At 40.9% G+C, this 20317-nt stretch overlaps 2 protein-coding genes across 5 annotated transcripts; one reads left to right on the top strand and one right to left on the bottom strand.

Moving 5' to 3' along the window:
• Positions 1-813: 813 nt before the first annotated feature.
• On the bottom strand, positions 814-11993 carry armc1 (armadillo repeat containing 1). 3 transcript variants are annotated; one of them, XM_034706847.1, is made up of 7 exons: positions 11170-11993; positions 9649-9860; positions 8963-9054; positions 7147-7339; positions 6512-6628; positions 3571-3645; positions 814-3021 (listed from the first exon to the last, which is right to left on the bottom strand). In XM_034706847.1, exons 2-7 carry the CDS (start codon positions 9808-9810, stop codon positions 2830-2832), a joined length of 831 nt encoding a protein of 276 aa, XP_034562738.1. In that variant the 5' UTR covers positions 9811-9860; positions 11170-11993; the 3' UTR covers positions 814-2829. The 3 variants fall into 3 exon arrangements, with proteins under 3 accessions (XP_034562738.1, XP_034562739.1, XP_034562741.1); XM_034706848.1 differs by having other exon boundaries at positions 11303-11468; XM_034706850.1 differs by having other exon boundaries at positions 11326-11468.
• Positions 11625-19899, top strand: mtfr1 (mitochondrial fission regulator 1). Of its 2 annotated transcripts, none has more exons than XM_034706845.1 (8): positions 11625-11756; positions 15002-15129; positions 16345-16443; positions 17082-17215; positions 17326-17555; positions 17713-17974; positions 18104-18281; positions 18520-19899. In XM_034706845.1, the coding sequence occupies exons 2-8, from the start codon at positions 15094-15096 to the stop codon at positions 18565-18567; spliced, it is 987 nt and encodes a 328-aa protein (XP_034562736.1). In that variant the 5' UTR covers positions 11625-11756; positions 15002-15093; the 3' UTR covers positions 18568-19899. The 2 variants fall into 2 exon arrangements, with proteins under 2 accessions (XP_034562736.1, XP_034562737.1); XM_034706846.1 differs by having other exon boundaries at positions 11682-11746.
• Positions 19900-20317: the final 418 nt, after the last annotated feature.

Genomic DNA, 20317 nt, shown 5'->3' with positions numbered 1-20317 from the left:
CGTCTACTGCACACAAATGCAGCTGGAAGCCACGGGATGCAAAGTAAGACCACAGAAAACATTTTGGATATAAGGTTACATCTTGGAGCCAAAAGTCCCTTAAATCTTTGGGAAAAAAATATATTTTTAAGGTTCCTGGACACCTGGGTGATCTTGATGTTCTAATGAAATTATGTGAAACAATCTGAAAGACCAAACTGCAGCTAAATCCCCTATTTATATGTATGTAGTATCTTGTGCTGAGTGCATGTTTCATCCATTTAGATAAACGGTTTACTTTATTATGAGGTTACAGTTTCACTTTGGCTGAGCATCCTAGTTAATATAAAAAAAATTTTTTTATCATTTTGATGTCACACAGCTTAGTCAGATGATTTTTAAGTATGAATGAAGATGTTTTTTTAAAGGCTTGAGATTAAAAATGTTGTGTAAATTGTAATTAGACATGCTCTTTAGTCATCTTCCACCCAGATGATATTACAGCAGGTCAGTGAAGGCCTCCCCTCCAGCTTGGCACAGCGTTTCATCGGAGCGGCAGCAGCAGCAGCAGCAGCATCAGTGGCTTCAGGGCCTCCAGCTGGGGCTGGCTGCTGCCTCTGCCTGCCTGCCTACCAGCAACAAGGCTGGGGGAGGTGGTGGGCAGGCCACAGGACTACCCTGGGGCACCTCACTTGTGCACACAAACAGAAAACTGAGAATGGTTGAGGCCTTCAGCAAATTGATGTGACAAAGTAAGATCTGGATATCTGGGTGCAGACACGACACATTCCATGCACAGCTGCTGTAATAAGAAGTGAAAATAAAAGCACAGCACAGTTTTAGATTTTACGTTTATCATAATTTGCATTAACAGTTTACTGGAATCTACAGATCTATGATTACATTATATTACATTTGAAGGCAGACGCATGGAGTCTGTACACATGAAGTTACATGTTTGAGGACTTAGTTTGTGGTTTTGTCATCTTTACAGCGTGATTAATGAACAGTTAAGATCATCTTACACTTTGATCAGCACATAATGACAACTCTCAAAAACAATGTTCAAGTATTTCTTTGCATTATGAGCTGAGAAGCCAATGAAAATGAAATGACATGATGCAACGTAAAGATTCATTTATGCATAGATGGAAAATTAAAGAAAAAATTAATACTGATGATGAGGCTAACTTTAAGCTAACAAACTTTGTTCAAAAACATGATGTTTCAAGGCTGACGCTGATCTGTTATCACTACATTAAATGCAAAGAAATTATTGCTTCTCAAGAGAACAGCCAGCCAGCGTTCAGGTTATTCAGGTCATTCCTCTGTTTGACCTCAACCCACTGTGACGTCTCCGTACCTTCAGAACAATAAAAGTGGCCTGGTCAGCACTGTATATAATAATTATTGATGACACTCACAGAAGTCAGAGGAGATCATGATTAAGCCTGGTGTGAGTCAGGGGGTTGGAGGGGAGAAAAGAAAAGGAGAAAACTCACAGAGAACGTTAGCGTTACCTGCTACAACCTCTTAATGTTTAAAAATTCAAACCAGGACTACAAAAAGAGAAAGTTCCTTCACATGTAAGGTCAGAGATTTTGGAGGAATCAGGCACCATTTACAAAATTTACATAATCCAAACTCTTGTTCCAGTATGCAACAACTTAAAATAACTGCATCACCGAGTCCTCCGTTTTTTTGTATCCGTGTGTGTGCGTGTGTGTGTGCCAACATGATCTTCGCTGTAAGGACACTGCTGGCTAAAATGAAATCCGAGCTGAACAGACGGGGCTACGATGCTGTAAAAATGTCAGGAAGTCCAGGTAACAAAACAGGCAGCTAATGAATTCATCTTCACCATGCAGATGGAAGATTTGACTAAAACTAAAGAGAACCAGGACGCTAATAATGTGAGATAGAGAGCTGAAAGCAGAGGTAGCCTAAAGTCTGTGCAAATAACTTAAGGAGCTGTCAGTCAGGTCTAATGAGTTCCTCTTTCAGTATGTAACAAACAGTCTGATGCATGTGAGACAGTGGCTGACAGAGCTGCAGCCTCCTGCTGGTGTCTAAGGTTACTATTTCTACTGAAGTGACGTCTGTTAGCGGCTAAAGCTGGCTGCTGCTGCTGCTAAGGGAAGCGTAAACGGAATCTGACACACTGAGTTCTCCATTCAATTAACCGAATAGTGAAAAATTAATATCAAAGTAAGAGTCAAAAAAGGCACACACAATAACTAGGATCTAGGCATCAGGCAAGATTGGCACAAAGTTTCATAGCATGCTGATAAAACCCAAAAAAAAAAAGGGGGAAATAGATTCCTTTGGAAAATAAAGAATGAAGTGTATGAAGGAGAAACGCGGTAAAAGAGGAGTGATTGAGACGGACAGACAGGAGGAGAAGACACCAGAAAATCATGCAAAAGAAATAAAGGAAGTCCCAATTTTCTATGGACTCAAAATCAGCCTCAGAAAATTAAATATGCCTGCCACATGTCAGCGATACACATTTCCAGAATGTTATTTGGTTTCGGCTGATGCAGAGTCCTCTGGCTAGGTCTGTGAGATATATATGCAGCTAGTATATAGTTGTGCGCATACAGCCAGTAGTGGGATTTGTAGCTCGATATATACACAAGTTTAAGTTATTGCAGGTTCCAATTGGCAGTCCAGCACTTGTATCACGCACGCAGCCAGAGCTCTGTGTGCTCTGCAGAGGGAGTCTAGACTAATGTGAGGCTACGAGGCAGGGCTTAGTCCGCGTCAGGGCTGAGAGAGGCTGAGGCTGCAGCTGGATGGTACCTTAGAGAGAACCAGGGAGCAGGGAGAGGAACACAGTGCTGGAAGTGGTCACCAGTAAAAGGAGCGCGTCACGAAGTTGGCGGCTGTGCTGAGCCAGCCCATGCCGTCCGTGATGGAGCCGACGCGTGTCACCGCCTTGTCCTGCTCCTGGGACGGGCTTTCCTCCTCCGGCAGGTAGTCTGGGATGTCCAAGTTCTCCTCGACCAGGACTGCTGAGTTCTCCTGGAATGGAACAATGAGCTGCAGAAAGAAAGAATTGAAACATTTATTCATTTAAAAAAGTCACAGAAAATATCAGAAACAAACAATTATTTACATCTGTATAATCTACAAATGCAGTCCACAGAGTCAAGTGATCATCATGTAGAGATAACATGAGTGAGCCAGGTCTGCCCCCTGCTGGCCACATTTTATACAACTATGAATGAATCTTTGCCAGTTACATTCAAATATTCACAATTATTTCCTCTGCAGATTACTGGAAACCAAACGTGTCCGTGTTTCTGCTAAACAGTTTTAGTTAAAGCTCCAGATTGGGAGTACAGTCTTTTTAATGGTGCAACTGGGACGGTGATGTGTTTGGCAAAAAGCAAGTAGCCTACAGGCTGAGGCAGAGATGTGACTAGCTAATCATGTCAGTGTGAATAAGTCTCAGCCGCAGGCAAGGGCGGCTACACTCCCTGTACAGAGATACACACCACATTCAGTGAGCACGCTGATCTGTTCACTGTCCTCCAGGAGAAAAGTCCTTTAAGGAAGCAAAAAGGGCTTTTCTTTTTCTGCTCTTACCTCTCCTCCGTCCTCTGTCTTCACCACCTGCTGAGCGATCATTACTTTGGTGGAGTTGATGGCTGTGCCCAACGCCTGCAACACAAAGAAGAGACTTTGGTTTAATTCACAAAGAGGACTCTCTGTGGAGTGACTGTTGGTGATAAATACTGCTGCTGCTCATCTGACACAGGTTCACTGAATCACAATCTGCTTTACTTTAACAGGCAACAGTTGCTGTATGTATATTTTCAGCATTACCAAAATGAGTTAATGTGCGACATGTTAGGAGTTAATTTCCAACCATTATAGTTCTGATTAAACGTGACTCTCCAGTTTCTTAAATACAAATACTTAATGTTAAATATTTTACTTCTATAACCATTAAAGAAAAAAATAACAACTGCAGCATCTGACTATCACAATAATCAAATACAATGATCAGAGCTGCGTTCAATACACCACAGAAATGCACCGTTGTTAAAGGTTTTAAAGTTTTAAAAAGGCTCAAAGTACAGCTGAAATTATAAAAGGGTTTATTTTATTTCTTGGATTGTATGCTTCGAAATAAACAGCATTTTGTTGAGTTATTATTTGGCACATTGCCTGATAAATAAGCTGTGTGTTTTATCACCAGATATTGACCAAAGTATGATGTGAGGATGTTCCTGAGTGACTCATTTCCAATACGAGTTTAAATTCCACTTAGAGAGAGAGAGTACAGTACTGAGGACCAGGATTTATCTCTATAATGTCAGGGAGTGACTGTATAAGAGTAGAGCTGCAATTACAAATATATGAAATATTAGTGCCAGGACGTACGCTTATGTATTCCTTTATTTCGGGGCTGCCAATAAGGTTTCAGTTTTTCTGTTACTTCATACTGTTTTTTTTTTTTTTTTTATGTTGTGCTGTTTTTTTATCTGCCATTTGCCTTTTTCAAGAAATTGTTCTTTCACCCAAAATTAACTTTATTGCCTATCAACACTAAATCCTTCATTATGTACTGTATGTATCACTTATAATGCTCCATGTTTCATATGATAAAATCAATATAAAATTAAACAAAAAATAAAATTTAATTCTCACAAGCCGAGCTGTCTTAACGTGAGAGAACAGTCACATTTTATCATGCTTTATTTATTATTTATTAACACAGCTTAGAACTATACTACTTGTGGTCATCTTCATTGTTATCTGAAGTAGCTTAACACCTCTGTGTATCATAAAAAAAGACACTTTTATATTTTACATGCTGCTGAAATGTGTGGCTCTTTAAGATGAGGCATAAACATGTCACATGTTCCCACAAAGTAAGACTGCAGATCACCAAACAAAACAAACATCTGAAATCAATAACCTGCCTGTGAGTCACGAGGTGCCATGCTGTGTGTGTAACAAACATTCACAAGAATAAACACAACAGCAGATTAAAGAAAAGTCTCTTTAAAGGTTTTTAAAATATATGTTATATATATTATAATCAGTCATCTGAAAAACTATCTGTGACAGTTAAATAAATAATAATAGTGAGGCCAAGAATATCATTTTAGGCTAATGTTGATCTGTTGTGGATCAGCATACAGTGCACAGTTCACAAACACATTACATGACACTCTGATGTCTGATGAAACTTTCTAAACGTATCAGTCACAACTGCTGAAAGCAGGCAGTCCTCACAGACACCTCTTTGTTTAGTGATTCATTAAAGTTGTTGTTGTTGTATCTTGTCTGTTGCCATTTTATTTGTGGGAAATTGGGGCCCCTATTAAAAGCTTTAAATAGCTTCCTTGGGATCACCCCTTTCCACACATCCGACCATTTTGAAATGTTCACTAAATATATATATAGATGTATATTTGTGATAATGTGTGTGAATAAACTAAACTAAATTCAAAGACACAGCTGATGAGTACACTTTGACTCAAATTATGCCTGTTTTGAAGTCTTTACACTGGCTGTTTTAAGGGACTGCATGGCCTCACTCCAGACTTAATCTCACATCCTGTGGCTCCTCTCTTTGAGCTGTTCCTCAAAGTAGAACAAAAACTTTAAGTGATGCTGCTTTCAGCCAGCCCGCTCCGAGACGATGGAACAGCCTGTCGGAGGATCTGAGAGGAACTGAAGATATTGAGACTTTCAAAAGTAAATTAAAGACCCATCTATTAAGCCTGACTTTCATGTGGCTTTATTTCTTTTTAAAACGTCATTAAAATTATCATTTCAATGTCACTTTAAAGTTATTTTAATATTTATTATCTTACTTCTCATTTTATTGCTATTTTGAGTGCTTTTATTTATCTCAGACTTTTATCTTTTACCTTTTTTATTGTCTGAACTATTTATGTTTGATCTTGTATTTACTTATTTCTTAACCATCGCCCTTTGTTGTTTATTTATAAAAGGTTTCATTGTAATTGGTGTGCATTAGTCTCTACTTCTAAATCTATTTCTGTTTTATGTTTAGTCATCATATATTAGTTGTTTTTTTATTTCATTTGATCTGTATGAAATGTGCTCTTTATATAAATAAAGCTGGATTGATTGATTAAAATGAAAAAGGACTCTTTGTTTTCAACAGCTGCTGTAACAACGACAACCACATTTGGCTGAAAGTCACCAGTCAACAGGGTAACTCATTAAACCAAAACACCAGTGTAGTTTTGGAAAGCACAGCGTCTTCCCGCTCCATCTTCCCCGCTGTTAGGATTGTGGACCTACATTTATGAAAATATTAGTATTAATTTAACTGACCGGTTAGTCTCGAGCCGACTAACGAAGGTGGCAATAGTTATTTGTTAAGTGAACTGAACGTGCTCATGACAATGTTTTCAAACAGAATCTGTCTCATCTATCCTGAGTTTGTTGTCGCTTCTTCTTCTACCCCTTGACTTTACCTACATCCATAGTATAACATATCCCCAAGTTCCAGCATGTTTCTTGCCTCGGGACAAACACTTACGTCAGCTTTAAGGTCAGAGCGGACCCTGACAACACATCTCTTCACAGCCATCTGGAAGGTGAAGCTGATGACCCCCCGAATCTTCAACAACGCCTCCTCACAGAGACTCCTCCGAGTCTGACATTGGAAGGGAAACAGATGAAAAGCATGAGGAGGGCCAACGTGTCATAAGCATGGATCATAGACACACGACACTGCATTAAAGTGTCACTCAACAGAATCAGTTTCAGGTTCATGAAGTCAAATGTGAGTTTAAAATATCTTTTTAAAAAACCCATAAAACATCCTTTAGAGAAGCAGGTTACATGACTACGCTTCCCAGCTGCCACAGCGTTGTGTGTTTGTGCTGCAGCGATGGTGCTGCGGCCCACCAGAGGCCGTCTGTCTGCTGTAATGTAATCTGCTAGGTGAGAGCTTCCTGCAGAGCAGCATTCAGGTTCAATCTCAGCATCCTGCTGTTCAATGGCTGACATTTACAACCTGACTCTTCTGCCCCCCCCATCCTGTGCCCCATAGATACCGCTAAGTTACCCTGACAACGCTGTCATAAAGACAGCAGCAAACACAACCCCCCCACCCCCAAAAGAAACAAGCAGACGTCCACTGTGTCCTGAATGCACTCTGCGGACACTTACAGGGTCGTCAAGTCCATCGATGTGGAGCACCACGGTTTTGGCCCTCTTGTTGCTGGAGCCCAGGAAGAAATGGGCTTTACGCCGGCAGGAAGCCGCTGCGGCCTCGGCCTGCTCGGCTTCTTCTTGACCCGCTGACTGCAAGATCTCGTAGATCTCAGAGGCCAGCAGTTTGGTCTCTCCAGGTGACGTACTCCTTTGGGAAGAGAGCATAAAAATCTGGATGAGGGAGAGAACTGTGACAGAGAACAACTTCAACTGTCTAACTTCTCTCATGGAGTTTACACAAACAGAAGAGGTCAATTAATACTGTTACTATGTACATTAGCAACAATATCCAAACGGTTTGGTTGGGTGCAGGTGTGATTAATGTCAAGAACAGGTGGACTGAATCTTGTGCTTGTAAATGGGAAAATAACTGCCACAATTTTTTCTTGGAAGCAAAACAGAAGGAACTATCCAGAGATGGATCATGTTGGAGAGAGGGTGTAATAAAAAACACTATTAATCTTTGAGTTACAAAGATCAGGTGTGACAATAGACAAAGCTTCAATCCTTCACACCACATGCATTTTACGCTTTCTGGGACAAGTCTTCACTTCACTCGTACTTTCTCTGCCCTTTAAGGAAACAACTCCTCAGCAGAGGATCAGAGGATCTTAGTGGGCAGCGGGTTTGCTTGAGAAATCCATTTAAGGTCAGCTGCAGTTGCAGATATTTTGTGAGGGATCCTGAGATTCACCTGCAGGCAGAACTGCTTTATATGTCACCAAGCCATCACTCGTTCTATAGTAACCATATAAGACATCAGCTGTCTGACACGGCCGCCCTCTGGATCCTAGGGCACCTGATCCTATTTGAGCATGTCAGCCTTTTAGAGAGCCAACACTCTCCATAACCACTTCATCGTGTCTGTGCATTGACAAGAGGAAACGTCTCCCTGAGCTCCAGATCTTAAAAGTGTTGAGGGAATGAAAGTGGTATTCACACCTGTGTGCGCAACCATGCTGCACGCTCCCCCTCAGCAGCATGTTCCCACTCTGCCCGGGTATGATCGACCTCTAACCAAAGTCAGAGGCGAGGAAAGCTGCTGCTTGTTGCTGCAGGGCTCGTCTTCATGCCGTTCATGACAAGCTTAAGTGACTAGCTAACTACAGGGCAAACAAGAGCTGTGCCACAGGGTGAGAGTGAACAAAAATCATACGAGCTGCAGCCAGCCACTTGAACACAGGTCTATTCCTATCAGGGTGCTAATGATGAACAGCAGCTTAGCAAACTGCCACGCACCCCTCGGGTAAGAGCAGCTATCTGGAGCATAACACCTCCTCGAACCAGACCTGTCTGTGACCCTGGATGGATGACTACAGTGTGCTCATTATGCCTTATTAAAGAAATACAGTTCAAATTATGAATCAGCTTCTGGAAAAGTCAAAACTACCATGCTAAAAATACACCCTGTGTGCAAAATAAGCTGCAAAAGAAGGGCGAATACAAGCTCACATCAGTAAAAACGTGCAAGTTGGCTCATCAAGAACTTGTGGAGAGGTGGCAAGGTGAATTAAAATCTGTGATATGCAGAAACAGCAGTTTTAACCGTTTCTTACTCTATTCTAATTCAACTTTAATCACAGTCATCCTGACAGGGCAAATAAAGAGCATCACCCTGTCAGGAAAATGTGCAGACTGGCACACATTATCCATGCAAAACAAAACAAAGCCCAGGTTCAGGTTTTATGTGAAGAAAGTGCACAGTGAGCATGTGTCTGTGTGATTGTGTGTGTGCGGCTTAGAGAGAGATGTTGTAATGACAGGGACTTGCTTCTGCATGACGTTCTGCAAACTCAGCATCATGCCCAGCTCGCCCTTCATCTTCTCCCTGTTGGCTCGACATTCTGCCAGGTAGCGCACAGCCTGCAAGGACAAGAGCAGCCGTTATCCATCTCAAATCTGACCCACTACTTCTGATAGCATGAGAGAGAGCGCTTTTAAAAGATGAATGAGCATTTGAAATATTACATAACCTACATAATACTCACACAAAGATGTGTGTTTACACTTCACTGGCTACTGTTAAGGAGCAACTGTTACATAAGGCCACTCACATGTTTACTTACAATAGAAGTCACTAACTGTACAAAAGGGCCGTGCTGCTGGAGGTGAGAAAAGGTTGTGATGTATCTTTTGTCTCTTCAGACAGCAGATGTCACAACGGTGCAGTGTTTTGAAACATGTTGCTGCTTAAATGCCACCACGTGTCACCTTTGACAGTGGACTGAGGCCTGGCAGAGGGAGAAATGGCCTTTAGCTATCTCTGCTGGAGAGCAGGGGGACGAGTGGGGGTTGACATGAGCCCAAAACACCTTTTTGAAACCAGTAGGGTTTTAGACCGAGACTGGTTTAATCTAGACAGGATATCTTAGTACATTAATTTTGTGAAACTCTTTCTTTTGGGTGTAAGATTGATTTTTAACACAGAAAAAGAGTTTATAAACCGCTGCTTCTTACCAATAAAGCAGAGTAGACGACCTGTGGGTTGGGGTGGTCCAAGAACAGGATGAGACCCGGAAGACAGCCTTGGTCTTCTACTATGGCTCTTCGATTCAGAGGGTCTGCTGCAAGATCTCGCAGCTGGTTCACCACAGTCAGTGCATCCATCTCCGCACTCATGGTGCCTCTCGTCTTGATGTCACACACATTAAACCAACCTCTTCTCTTTACTGAGAAGAAAAACATTGAGTCAGTTAACGCTGTAAAAGCAAGGGCTGAAATGTATCTTATCTTTATCTAACATATTGCATTACAGTGTGGGTGATCTTTGGACTAGAGATGAGCATTTCAAGCTAAAATATTAACTGTGAACTAATTGCAGATTATGGAAGTAGTTCCCTGAGAGGCAGAGCTGTTGTAGATATGCTAGTTAAATATGATATATGTATTGATATGATCTATAAAGTCTGCACCTAACCTCATTTTTTGGTTATTTGTTCTCCCCAGAGCTCATTGGTGTTTTAGACTCAGCATTTTTCTCCAGTTCTGAATCTCACATTTACCAGCAACTGTCCCTTTTGCTTTCTTATGTTATTTTGTTGATGTAGAAGTTTTTTGTTATTTCATGGTAAAAAACAAACAACTTTAAGATGCCCTACACCACTGTCAGGCAGTTGTGCCGCATTACAACCATTGGCTGGTACAAAAAGGAAAGAATACATTTTAAAGATGAAACAATCGTCACATTTGAACAGTACAAATATGATTTTTTTCCTTAACGATTTTCGAAATTCACAACTCATCCCTAAAGGTTACTCAAACATGATCGCCATGTTAATGACACCAGGTAAGCATTAAAGGTGTAATTTTTTTTTCAGAGCACGTATGAAAATCCTAAGGTTAGTTAGTGTGTGATAATATTAAACAGAAACAAGCTGCAAATACTCCAATTTCAGTGACATGGGCCGGTACATTTGTTACCTTTTACATTCATTCATAAAAAAGGCAAATTATCAAATTTGTACAAATTAATTAAATTGACAATTAAATAGCCAACCAATAATGAAAGTACTGTGGAAAGTACTTTAAACGTTTTTACAATACAAATCTGTAGCACTTTGTTGATGTGCATGCAGACAAATGTCACACTGAGTGTGATGAAGTATCCCGACAGCTGCTGACTATGAACTTTTACAACTATCCCATCTTACAGGACCACGTTGCGGTGATTCTCTGCAGTTTATCGGGATTTAAATTTGCACTAACCTCTAAAACGTGATGCTAAACATCTGACTGATAGCTGCTGTTCAAGCTAACGCACCAATGTCACTTATTCAAAAAAATTTGTCTGTGGTTATAAAATAATTAGCCTAAGATATATGCTTTTAATCCGTGTCACACTGTAACTTGACAGCCTTGAGCCTAAATACAAAAACTGAAAGAGACTTTCTACGACCCCCAGCCTCACCTTAAATCACGCCCTGTGTTACAGAGGCAGCTAAGCTAGGCCAGCTAACGCTCCTGACAATGATAGCATACCTTCCTTTCAGTTTCAGTCAAATCATGAGACAACCTCAGCGGACTTCAGTCACAGCGGATGCAAACAAAGATGTGAAAACAGCAGAGTCCCAGATTTACATTAAAACAAATGAAACAGAATACTTTTACACACGCTAGGCCTGCGCCTTTCTTTACTTTGCTTCCTTAGCTAGCAGCTGTGGAGAGTGTTTGGGTTCTACGGCCACGTCAATGGGTGCAGCTGCTTTGTTATCCAGGGCCTCCCCGGTTTCTATTAAGATCCCGGCACCTCAGGCCGGATGTGGCTCCGTCGGGATATGTAGGATAATACAACGAACGCACACACGGCTCCCCGGCATATGACTGGGCAGTACCGTGTGATTGACAGGTGAATAAACCAATCATCACCAAGGATTCTTTAGAAGCTTGAATAACATTGGTAGAGTCATTTGTCAATCACAAACACTGACCACTAGCAGCGTTGCGTGGACACAACCTAGCTGTAATCTGATTGGCTCAAAAGGTTTTCCATGATTCTTCCCACTCCAGTCACCTCTTCAGTGGAGCAGTCCGTTGACAAGTTGGAACATTTTAAGGGGTCAGTTTCGGTAAGTTTGCTTTAAATTCAGACACAACCGACTTTTTAATCAAGTTTCCCTCATGTAGTTTGATATCGCGGTGTAAGGATCACGATCATTGTCCGTGTTTTTGACATATTCTAATAAATCTGTTAAGGGCCGTTAAAGTTGCTGCATTTAGCTTAGCGCGCGCTGTTAGCATGAGTTAGCTGCTCTTGCCTGTGTGATTAAGTTTGTCTAAGCCAACCGAAGCGAACACATTAATCTAACGCAAGTATGATACCTGCAAAAACCTGTAACACACCTGCGAGTGCTTCACCTTTACACGAGGAGGGCTGTCCTTAGTTTCGTTATGAGCTCTGAAAAACAGAAAGTGTCAAAGATTAACTGGAAACATTTACCCCATAATTATGGAGCTGCTGCTATGAGATATTTAGATCATTAGAATAAACATGGAGAGAATTACGAATGTTTTAAGTACTTCTAATTTAATATATTACCATTTTAATATTACATTACTGCCTTTTAGGTTGAAAACTAAACATAACAGCGCTTAATGTCAGTGCTCACTAATGTCTTATTTACTGTCTTTATATAACAACAATGTGCTCTGTGTACCTTTTTTATATGTGTTTTATGTTTCAACTAGTATTTATATTACAATGACTTTTATTTATTGGGGATGAGTCGTGATTTTCGAAAATATAATTAATCGTTTAATAATGAATAATCGAACGGTGCAAGTGTCGATTATCTCATGTTTCTGTTTTTTACTAGCCCCTGTTTGTTATGTGGTATAGCCACCTGACCGTAGTGAGTGTAGGGCGTCTGAAAGCTGTTTGTTTTTTTGCCATTAAATAACAAAAAAAAATCCCAAACAACATCATAATATTACAAATAACTTGTGCCAGTTGCCAAACTTGATAAAAACGCAAACTTCTTGAAGGTCCAAAGAGTTCTGGGAGGAACTTCCACAAAAAAAAATAGACAAAAAATCTTTTATCCTTGAGGTCAATTTGACCCCAGCAATTTAAACCTCCAGAAACTTATTGTTAACCAGGTTTATGTGTCAGGTACTTTATGTGTCTTTTTTGATTATCTAAATAGCCCTTTTAAATATATTATGTCTATATCTCAATCTAAAGGTTGGCGGTTTGATCCCAACTCCTGCAGTCACATGCGGAAGTGTCCTTGGTTATAGTGACCTCAATATCACCCAAAACAACCAAAACAAATGTAAAATGTGATATTTCTTCCGTTATATACAGCTTAAACAGCCTGGGGTCAGATTGACCCCAAGGAACACCGATGCGAACACCAGAAATTAGAACATAACATTTTAATTTAGTTTTCCCAGTTGCCCCCATTAAATGAGGAAAATTCATAAAATATGAAGCCAAAAAATTATGTTAGTCATTAATTTAGAGACGTTAAACATTGAATTGGGTCCAATTGACCCCAAGGATAATAGGAGGGTTAAGTGAAAACTTAGGTTAGGTTACTTCTTTTGTTTTGCAGCAAGACTACGTCCAGTTTGACATCCAGTTACAAACAACATTAACATGAAACCACACAAACCAGTCAGAATTGACAAACTATCAAAACACAAAAACACATGATCTTCCTCCCATAATCTAAAGGAAAGATAAAAATATAATTAAATGAGATATATATACATAAACTTAATGGATAAAATAGGAATATCTAAATCATATCAATACTTCTATCTTATCTAACTAGTATATCTACAACAACTTTACACAGTCCCTCTCTCCTTACGCCCGCAGGAGGGAACTATTCAAATAATCAGCAAATAGTTAGTAGCGACTATCAACTAGATATTTCTCAGATGACTGTAAAGCCGTTGATTATTAAATGGTTTTATTATTTTTTAACAAATGGATCACAGAATGTCAAAATAAACAACCTCCTCTCTGACACTAAGTATGTTAGTACAGGAGAACCTCAGGGCTGTGTGAGTTCCCCTGTCCTCTTTACACTCTACACTAATGAATGGAGCAGCAGCCTCCCTGGTAATCTGATTTTTAAGTTCTCAGATGATCCTATGTCTGCTGTACCAGGACTCAGGTCTGTCATCATACTTCACTGAGGTACAGACCTTTGTTCAGTGGTGTGATGATAACCACCTTGTAATCAAGACACAGGAGATGGTGTTTGACCCTCTGCTCCAAATATTTAGGTGTCCAAATGTGCAGCACTAATGTCAAAGACAAATCTCCCTTTGGGGAAAATTAAGGACATCTAATCGTAAATAATAAACACCCACCCAACCTCACAACAATGGTGCACATCATCCCACACATCTCACATGAATCCACATATCAACACACAGGACACTTTACTGAGGTATGTTGTTCAGTAGTACTATGGCAGACGGGACAAAGCTCCTGCCAAACCGGGCTGGTCTACAGTATGTGGATCTATATCTACGACCAGATGGGAGCAGTGTGAAGAAGAGTAGGGGGAGGTGTTGGGGGTCCAGTGTTATGGTGCGTGCTCTGTATATTAAGGTTACTTGTGTCCACTCTGTTGTTATTTTGACTGTTTAATGGCATTTCCATCCATGAAGTAAAGAATGGATAAATCCATGTTCCTTATCTGGTCAAGTATTCCATCATTGATGCGTTATTGGCAGCAGTACAGGACTGGATAAATTACCTCAGGTTGCAAAGAGAACATGACCTAACATCATACAGGCTGATACAAAATCAAGTCAACTTTATTCATATGGCACATTTGACCCAAGTGCTTTACAAGGTAAAAAGTACATGAAGATAGAGAAACAACACAATTATATAAAAAAGTCAAATCAGTCAGGATGTTAACGTTCTCATCTGGAGGAGACGGCCAAGGAGAAGAGACGAGTCTTCAACAATGATTTAAAACATTCAACAGGAGGGCGATCGTACTTGAAGTGAAGTGGTACGCTGTTCCAGAGCTGATTCAAAGGCTCGGTCGCCCCAGGTTTTTAGCTGAGTTTTAGGCACATCCAGGAGCAGCTGGTTGTTTGACCTCGGGGCTCGAGCTGGATTATGGACATAGAAGGACAAAGAAGAAGATCTGCCAAGTCGGATGGTGCCGATCCATTAAGGGCCTTGTATGTTAACAGTGCAAAATCTACGTCTCTTTTATTAATGGCAGCGTTTGCGCATGGATGTACCTTGTTGAGGCATTCATCTCATCATAAAGTGATTGTTGTTTATGCTCCAGGTGGTGATCTCACACTAACTTCTTCCTCTTTGTGTTTCTTCCAGATGAGCTGTTTCTTCCAGAGGAGCGGTTTCTGATGACGCCCTCGGTTGTTTGGGCATGTGTCCGTCTGCCCTTGTGAAACACGTCAACAGAAATGAGTGAAGTCCATTCACCTATAGAGATGGACCTGGTAGGTGATAGTGAGGTTTGACATCTGACTAAACAAGCATACCACTAACATACATTTAGAAACTAACATTTCACTCTCCCACTGATACCATGAAGACCTTCACAGTGTACGCTGTGATCATCATTATCTCACAAACATTCAGTGAGGTCTGCACTGATGTCGTAAATAAGAACACACGTTCAATGTGAGCGAGCAATGCTTTCTTAATCAACACCGATTCATTCAATCTATTGGATGAAGACCTCAGTGTGATGTCTTGATTCTGTCAGGTGAGGTTAAAGCTAGATATCAGCTACTCCTCAGAGTTACTGATGGTGAGAGAGCACAAAACATCAGTTTGTTTTTATTTCGGATTCAGGAGAAACATGCAGTAGACAGAGATATTATGTCAAATCCAAGCGACAACCTCCAGTCTCAAAATATGAAGCCCATGTGGAAGTCTTATAAACTGCAGTTCATCGAGCGTCCACTTGAGGCTGGCTGTAGCAAGACTGGAAACCACATACACACATTAAAAAAAGACGATCTTTACAGCAGAAATAAACATGTTTACAACCTGGTTCAAAAAACGGCTTCGGTCTACATCCCTAATTTCCCTATCGACACACACTGTACGGGGGGCTATTTTTTTTTCTAACCGGACAGTTTAGAAGATATTAATATTGGGAGTTTTCCCCAAATAAGGACATGACTGACTTGACTCACAGGCGGGAACACTGTAGCTGTATGCAAGGAGGCTCAAAGCCTGCCTCTTTACCTCACACTAAGGCTGTGTCCGAAATCACCCACTCATTCCCTACTCCCTACTCACTATATAGTGTATAACTATGCTCACTCAGAATTCGGACAGCGCTACAAAATGGCCTCTCCACTATATAGCGCACTATATGGGGGATAGGGAGTAATTTCGGACACAGCCTAAGTTAGGTTGAGTTCCGTATTTCCAATATGGCTTCAGCTGTCAATTGTCTTCAAAACAGCACTCAGGGATAAATGAGTGATGTCACGGATACAAATCTGAAGATCAGCAGATAGATATAGAAACTATGAGTTAAAGCTAACATGGACTAACAAGGTCTGAGCTGCACGTGTCAAGAATGAGTTAAATAAGGGTTTTTTTCAACTTTACAGAGGTTTTTAGTTAATCTTTAATGTAATCATCAGATTTTGACGTGTTTCCTTTCAGTTCTGTGAATATCATATTTTGTTTTTCAGGCTTTTGGATCAGCCAAGGCCTACGGGTCGTCCAGAAGTATAGTGAGGAGAATAGCTACCAGTCTCCCTCTGGGACCCTGCCCCAGGGTTCACTTCCAGGTGAGTGACCATCATCCTGTAATTGAACATCTCTTGACTCGTGAGATCTGGTTCAGCCCTGTCTTCTCTTCTTTTCTGTACGACTGTTGGAATCTCATCCACGTGACGAGGAATCACACACCCTCCTCAAACGTCTGTTTACTTCTGCCTCTCTGGCTGTTTTCATTTAAGAACCCTAAACACAGGTGATGCAGACACTGTGACAGAGATATTCTGCACTGACTGTGTTTTCAGAAGTTGATGAAATCTTAACAATCCACCTCTCTCAGTTTTCAGTCGTTTGTGATTTTTAAGTTAAATGTTTTTACGTTTCTGCCTCCTTCACCTCTGTGCTCTTTTCTTCTTCTCTTCCTTCTCCAGCTGCCCTCCGTAGCTTTGAGGAATGCAGTTTGTCTGCTTTAGGTCAGTTTGTTCAGCACCCTCTGACAACCTGCTGATTAAAGACCTGCATAGCTTCATGAAGCTTGTACTGACAGTTGTTACATTAACCATCCTTCATGTTCTCATTGGAGTCAATAGAAACATTTCAGTCAGTTGTTGATCTTCCGTGTTGCCGTGTGTCTCAGTGTTTGCTCTCCTCTGCCATGTTTTTCAGAGTGTTTTTGTCTTTCTGTTGACTTTTATATTCTCTCTGTCAGCTTTACCCGTACACTGAGGATGCTGGTCTCCTGATTGGTGGCAGGAGGCAGAACGGTGTGGTGGCCTCTCTGGCTGATGTCGCTTTGATTGACAGGGATGAGGAGGGCGTTGAAGACCTCTTTGGCAGGCCCAGGTGAGAGCAGGCTAGCCTTCTGTGGTCAAAGGCAGGTTGTAAATTCCTGTGTAAGAATTTTCTTTTCTTGTGAATATTACTTACTGTAAAAATCTGCCCTTTTGAAACAGATCAGGGGTCCCACCAGGACTTCTATTTCGGGCCCGTGAGCCTCACCCAAACACATTAGCCCGTCGGAGGTCACTACCAAGCCTGCATCAGGAACCTCTTGATCCCCAGGGGCCCAAAGCCTCCAACGATGTGGCCATTCAGAAGATCAGTGCTCTGGAGACGGAGCTCGCCAAGCTCAGAGCTCAGATAGCACAAATTGTGCTGGCTCAGGAAAAGAGCACACAGCCAGGTATTTGTTCCACCACCTTCCTTTGCTCTGTGTGAAAGCAGACTGCTCCGTCCTCCTGTCTTTGCCTGAGTGTAGTAACACTGATCTCCTCCAGGTGGCAGCAGAGTGTCACAGATCACACAGCTTTAACATTTCTCTTTTCCTTTGTTTTGTTCAGCTGCTTCCACAGGGACACCTCCACCTCCCCCTCCACCCTCTGGCACCCTGCCTCCCCCACCCCCACCCCCTCCCCCTCCTCCTCCTCCCCCCCTTCCACCCCCAGGTCTCCAGCGGACATTTTCTGCCATTGACTTGATAAAGGAGCGGAGGGGGAAGAAGTCAGAGGGCCAGACAGTTTTGGAACCAAAGCAAGCAGAGATCCCCAACATGCTGGATGTACTGAAAGACATGAGCAAGGTCAAACTGAGATCTGTCAAGAGGTAAAAACACCTCCAGATACACTGTTTATACACAGATACACATTCATATGCCATCTTGAATCTATTAAAGCAGCTGTTTTAATGGGGTGACACGATTGTGCACATGTATATAATGAACTGTTTCCATAGTCGTCCAGTGGAAGATGATGCCAGACTGAAGTCCGAGCCGGTAGATGCTGCAGCTCTCATCGCCGAGGCCCTGAAGCGCAAATTTGCCCACCGCTATCGACACGACACTGAGCGAGACGAAGGGGACGACTTCGCACTTCCTGTTCCAGAGGTGAAACCTAAAACCCCTACAGCTTTGGTAAGAAACATTCACGTGTCCAATCATTACTTTTATCAGAAACAAAACACAAACTCATCTCTTCATTTATCCCCAGTGGAAGAGTTCAGACTTCTGTGTTTGTAGAAATAATTCAAGTCATGTTACATTTTAGGCTTTATTCAAACACTTTTTGTTGAACCAAGTGTTAGATTGAAATGTTCTCTAAGTGTTTTTTATATGGTGTCACTGAGTGTTCCCTGTCCCTCTGTTGTTGCAGTTTGGACAGCACATGTTGAAACAAACTGGAAAAAGGAAGCTGCTGTGAGCCCAAGACGTACTGTGGACACTTTAAAGTGCCTTATCGACCCTTTGATACCAGCTGTTCAGAGGAAGAGAAGGGATTCTGCCTCAGTTTCTCATAGTGTCATATAGTGTTGCATTCAATGACCAATCTGACCATCCGTTTTTTGCACTTTCATAACATATTAACCCTTTGTTTATCAATGTATGTTTTTCTTTTGAATGTCTTTCTTTGTGTGGAAAAAGTAAAAAGTTCTGTACATCACGGCTGCAACTTGAAGAGTCAGCTTTAAAGCAACACTACAGAGTGGTTAGATGTTATTGTTGAATCATTGTTGCACAAAGCATCACTGGTCAGGTGTTTATTCCAGGTGTGTAGGTGTCTGTGAATGCTGTGGAGAGCTGAGCACTTTCTTACTTGTGGAATAGTGTGCTGTATTTTGTATAATATATATTTTGAAGACCTGTAGACTAATTTATGATCAGGATGCCTCTATTTATGTTTCGGTTTGAGTAGATGACTATGATTTTAACACAGGGAATGATGTTTAGAGTTATCTGTTATCAACTACAGCCAGGTTTTAAACTGTTTGTCCTTTTTTTGCATTCACTTTGTTTGAGTTGCGTTCCAGTTGCCAGTCTTGCCCAGATCTTTATACTCGTTCAGATATTTTCAACCCAATTTTATTTGAGATCTTTCAGTCTTGAGTTTTGTGTTGAAGAGCCAAAGACATTCCAGTAACTTAAACTGCCAAAAAGTTTCCGCTTTATGTTTGTCATGTAGGATGTAATTTAATAGCAATAAAACATATCATGTTGAGCAGAGTCATATTTCTGGTTTGTGGACGGTACAGGCACATGTGAAATGTTGCATTCTGATGACATTTGTCTTTCGTCACTAAACAACTCTCCCAGAACTTTAGAGCCGCAGATAATGATCAGTGGAGAAATACTTCATGGTCGCTGTCAAATCTGAAGTGACAACATATTTCAGTCATAAGTCCTGTCATCAGTGTCCCAAAGGTTTCATGATGCTTCTGTGCCAGTAATCACATTTTTATACCTCAGTATAAAAATGTGTCTCAGTACATGTCGCCTCCTTGAAAGGACAGAAGTGTATATGTGATGTTTTTCACGCAGTATTTTGTTTAAAATGACTGATGGTACACTGTTTCTCTATAAAATCATAGTTGCTGCTTCAGGAGTACTCTAGTGTTACCTTTTATAAACAAGGGAATGTGGACGAGGAGTGTTTGTAGTCATAAATTGATTTAAATTTACTATTCAAGAGTCGTCTTCCATAAAATGTTATCTTGTGTTGTCAAATTTCTCAATAAAAGTTTATGGTATGTCCCGACTCAAACTTGTGTTTGTGTAATGTGAAGTTTTGACCCAAACAAACCGGCCAACCCTCACGTGTGAGAGCATTTGATATTTAAGTCAAACATGAGGGCGAAGTTAAGTAGTGGTGGATAGTAACAAAGTAAATATACTCGAGTACAGTACTTAAGTACATTTTTTGAGTATCTGTACTTTACTTGAGTATTATTTTGGGGGGAAACTTATTACTTGTACTCCACTACATTTGGAAGACAAGTTTCATACTTTTTACTCCACTACATTTCTATCAATGCTCTAGTTACTCAATACTTTTGCTTTGAAGTCAGCTCATGAATTTACTTCTCTTTTCTGAAATCTGATTCCTAAGACAGTAAAATATGTTTGTGTAGTTCTGTTTGTCTCAGTGTTTTAGCCATACCTGTACATCTTGCGTC

Source organism: Notolabrus celidotus, chromosome 17 (genome assembly GCF_009762535.1).
Source record: "Notolabrus celidotus isolate fNotCel1 chromosome 17, fNotCel1.pri, whole genome shotgun sequence".
NCBI classification, from domain to species: domain Eukaryota; kingdom Metazoa; phylum Chordata; class Actinopteri; order Labriformes; family Labridae; genus Notolabrus; species Notolabrus celidotus.
The sequence above is the reverse complement of the archived record's forward strand: the minus strand, read 5'-3'. Positions and strand labels throughout refer to the sequence as shown.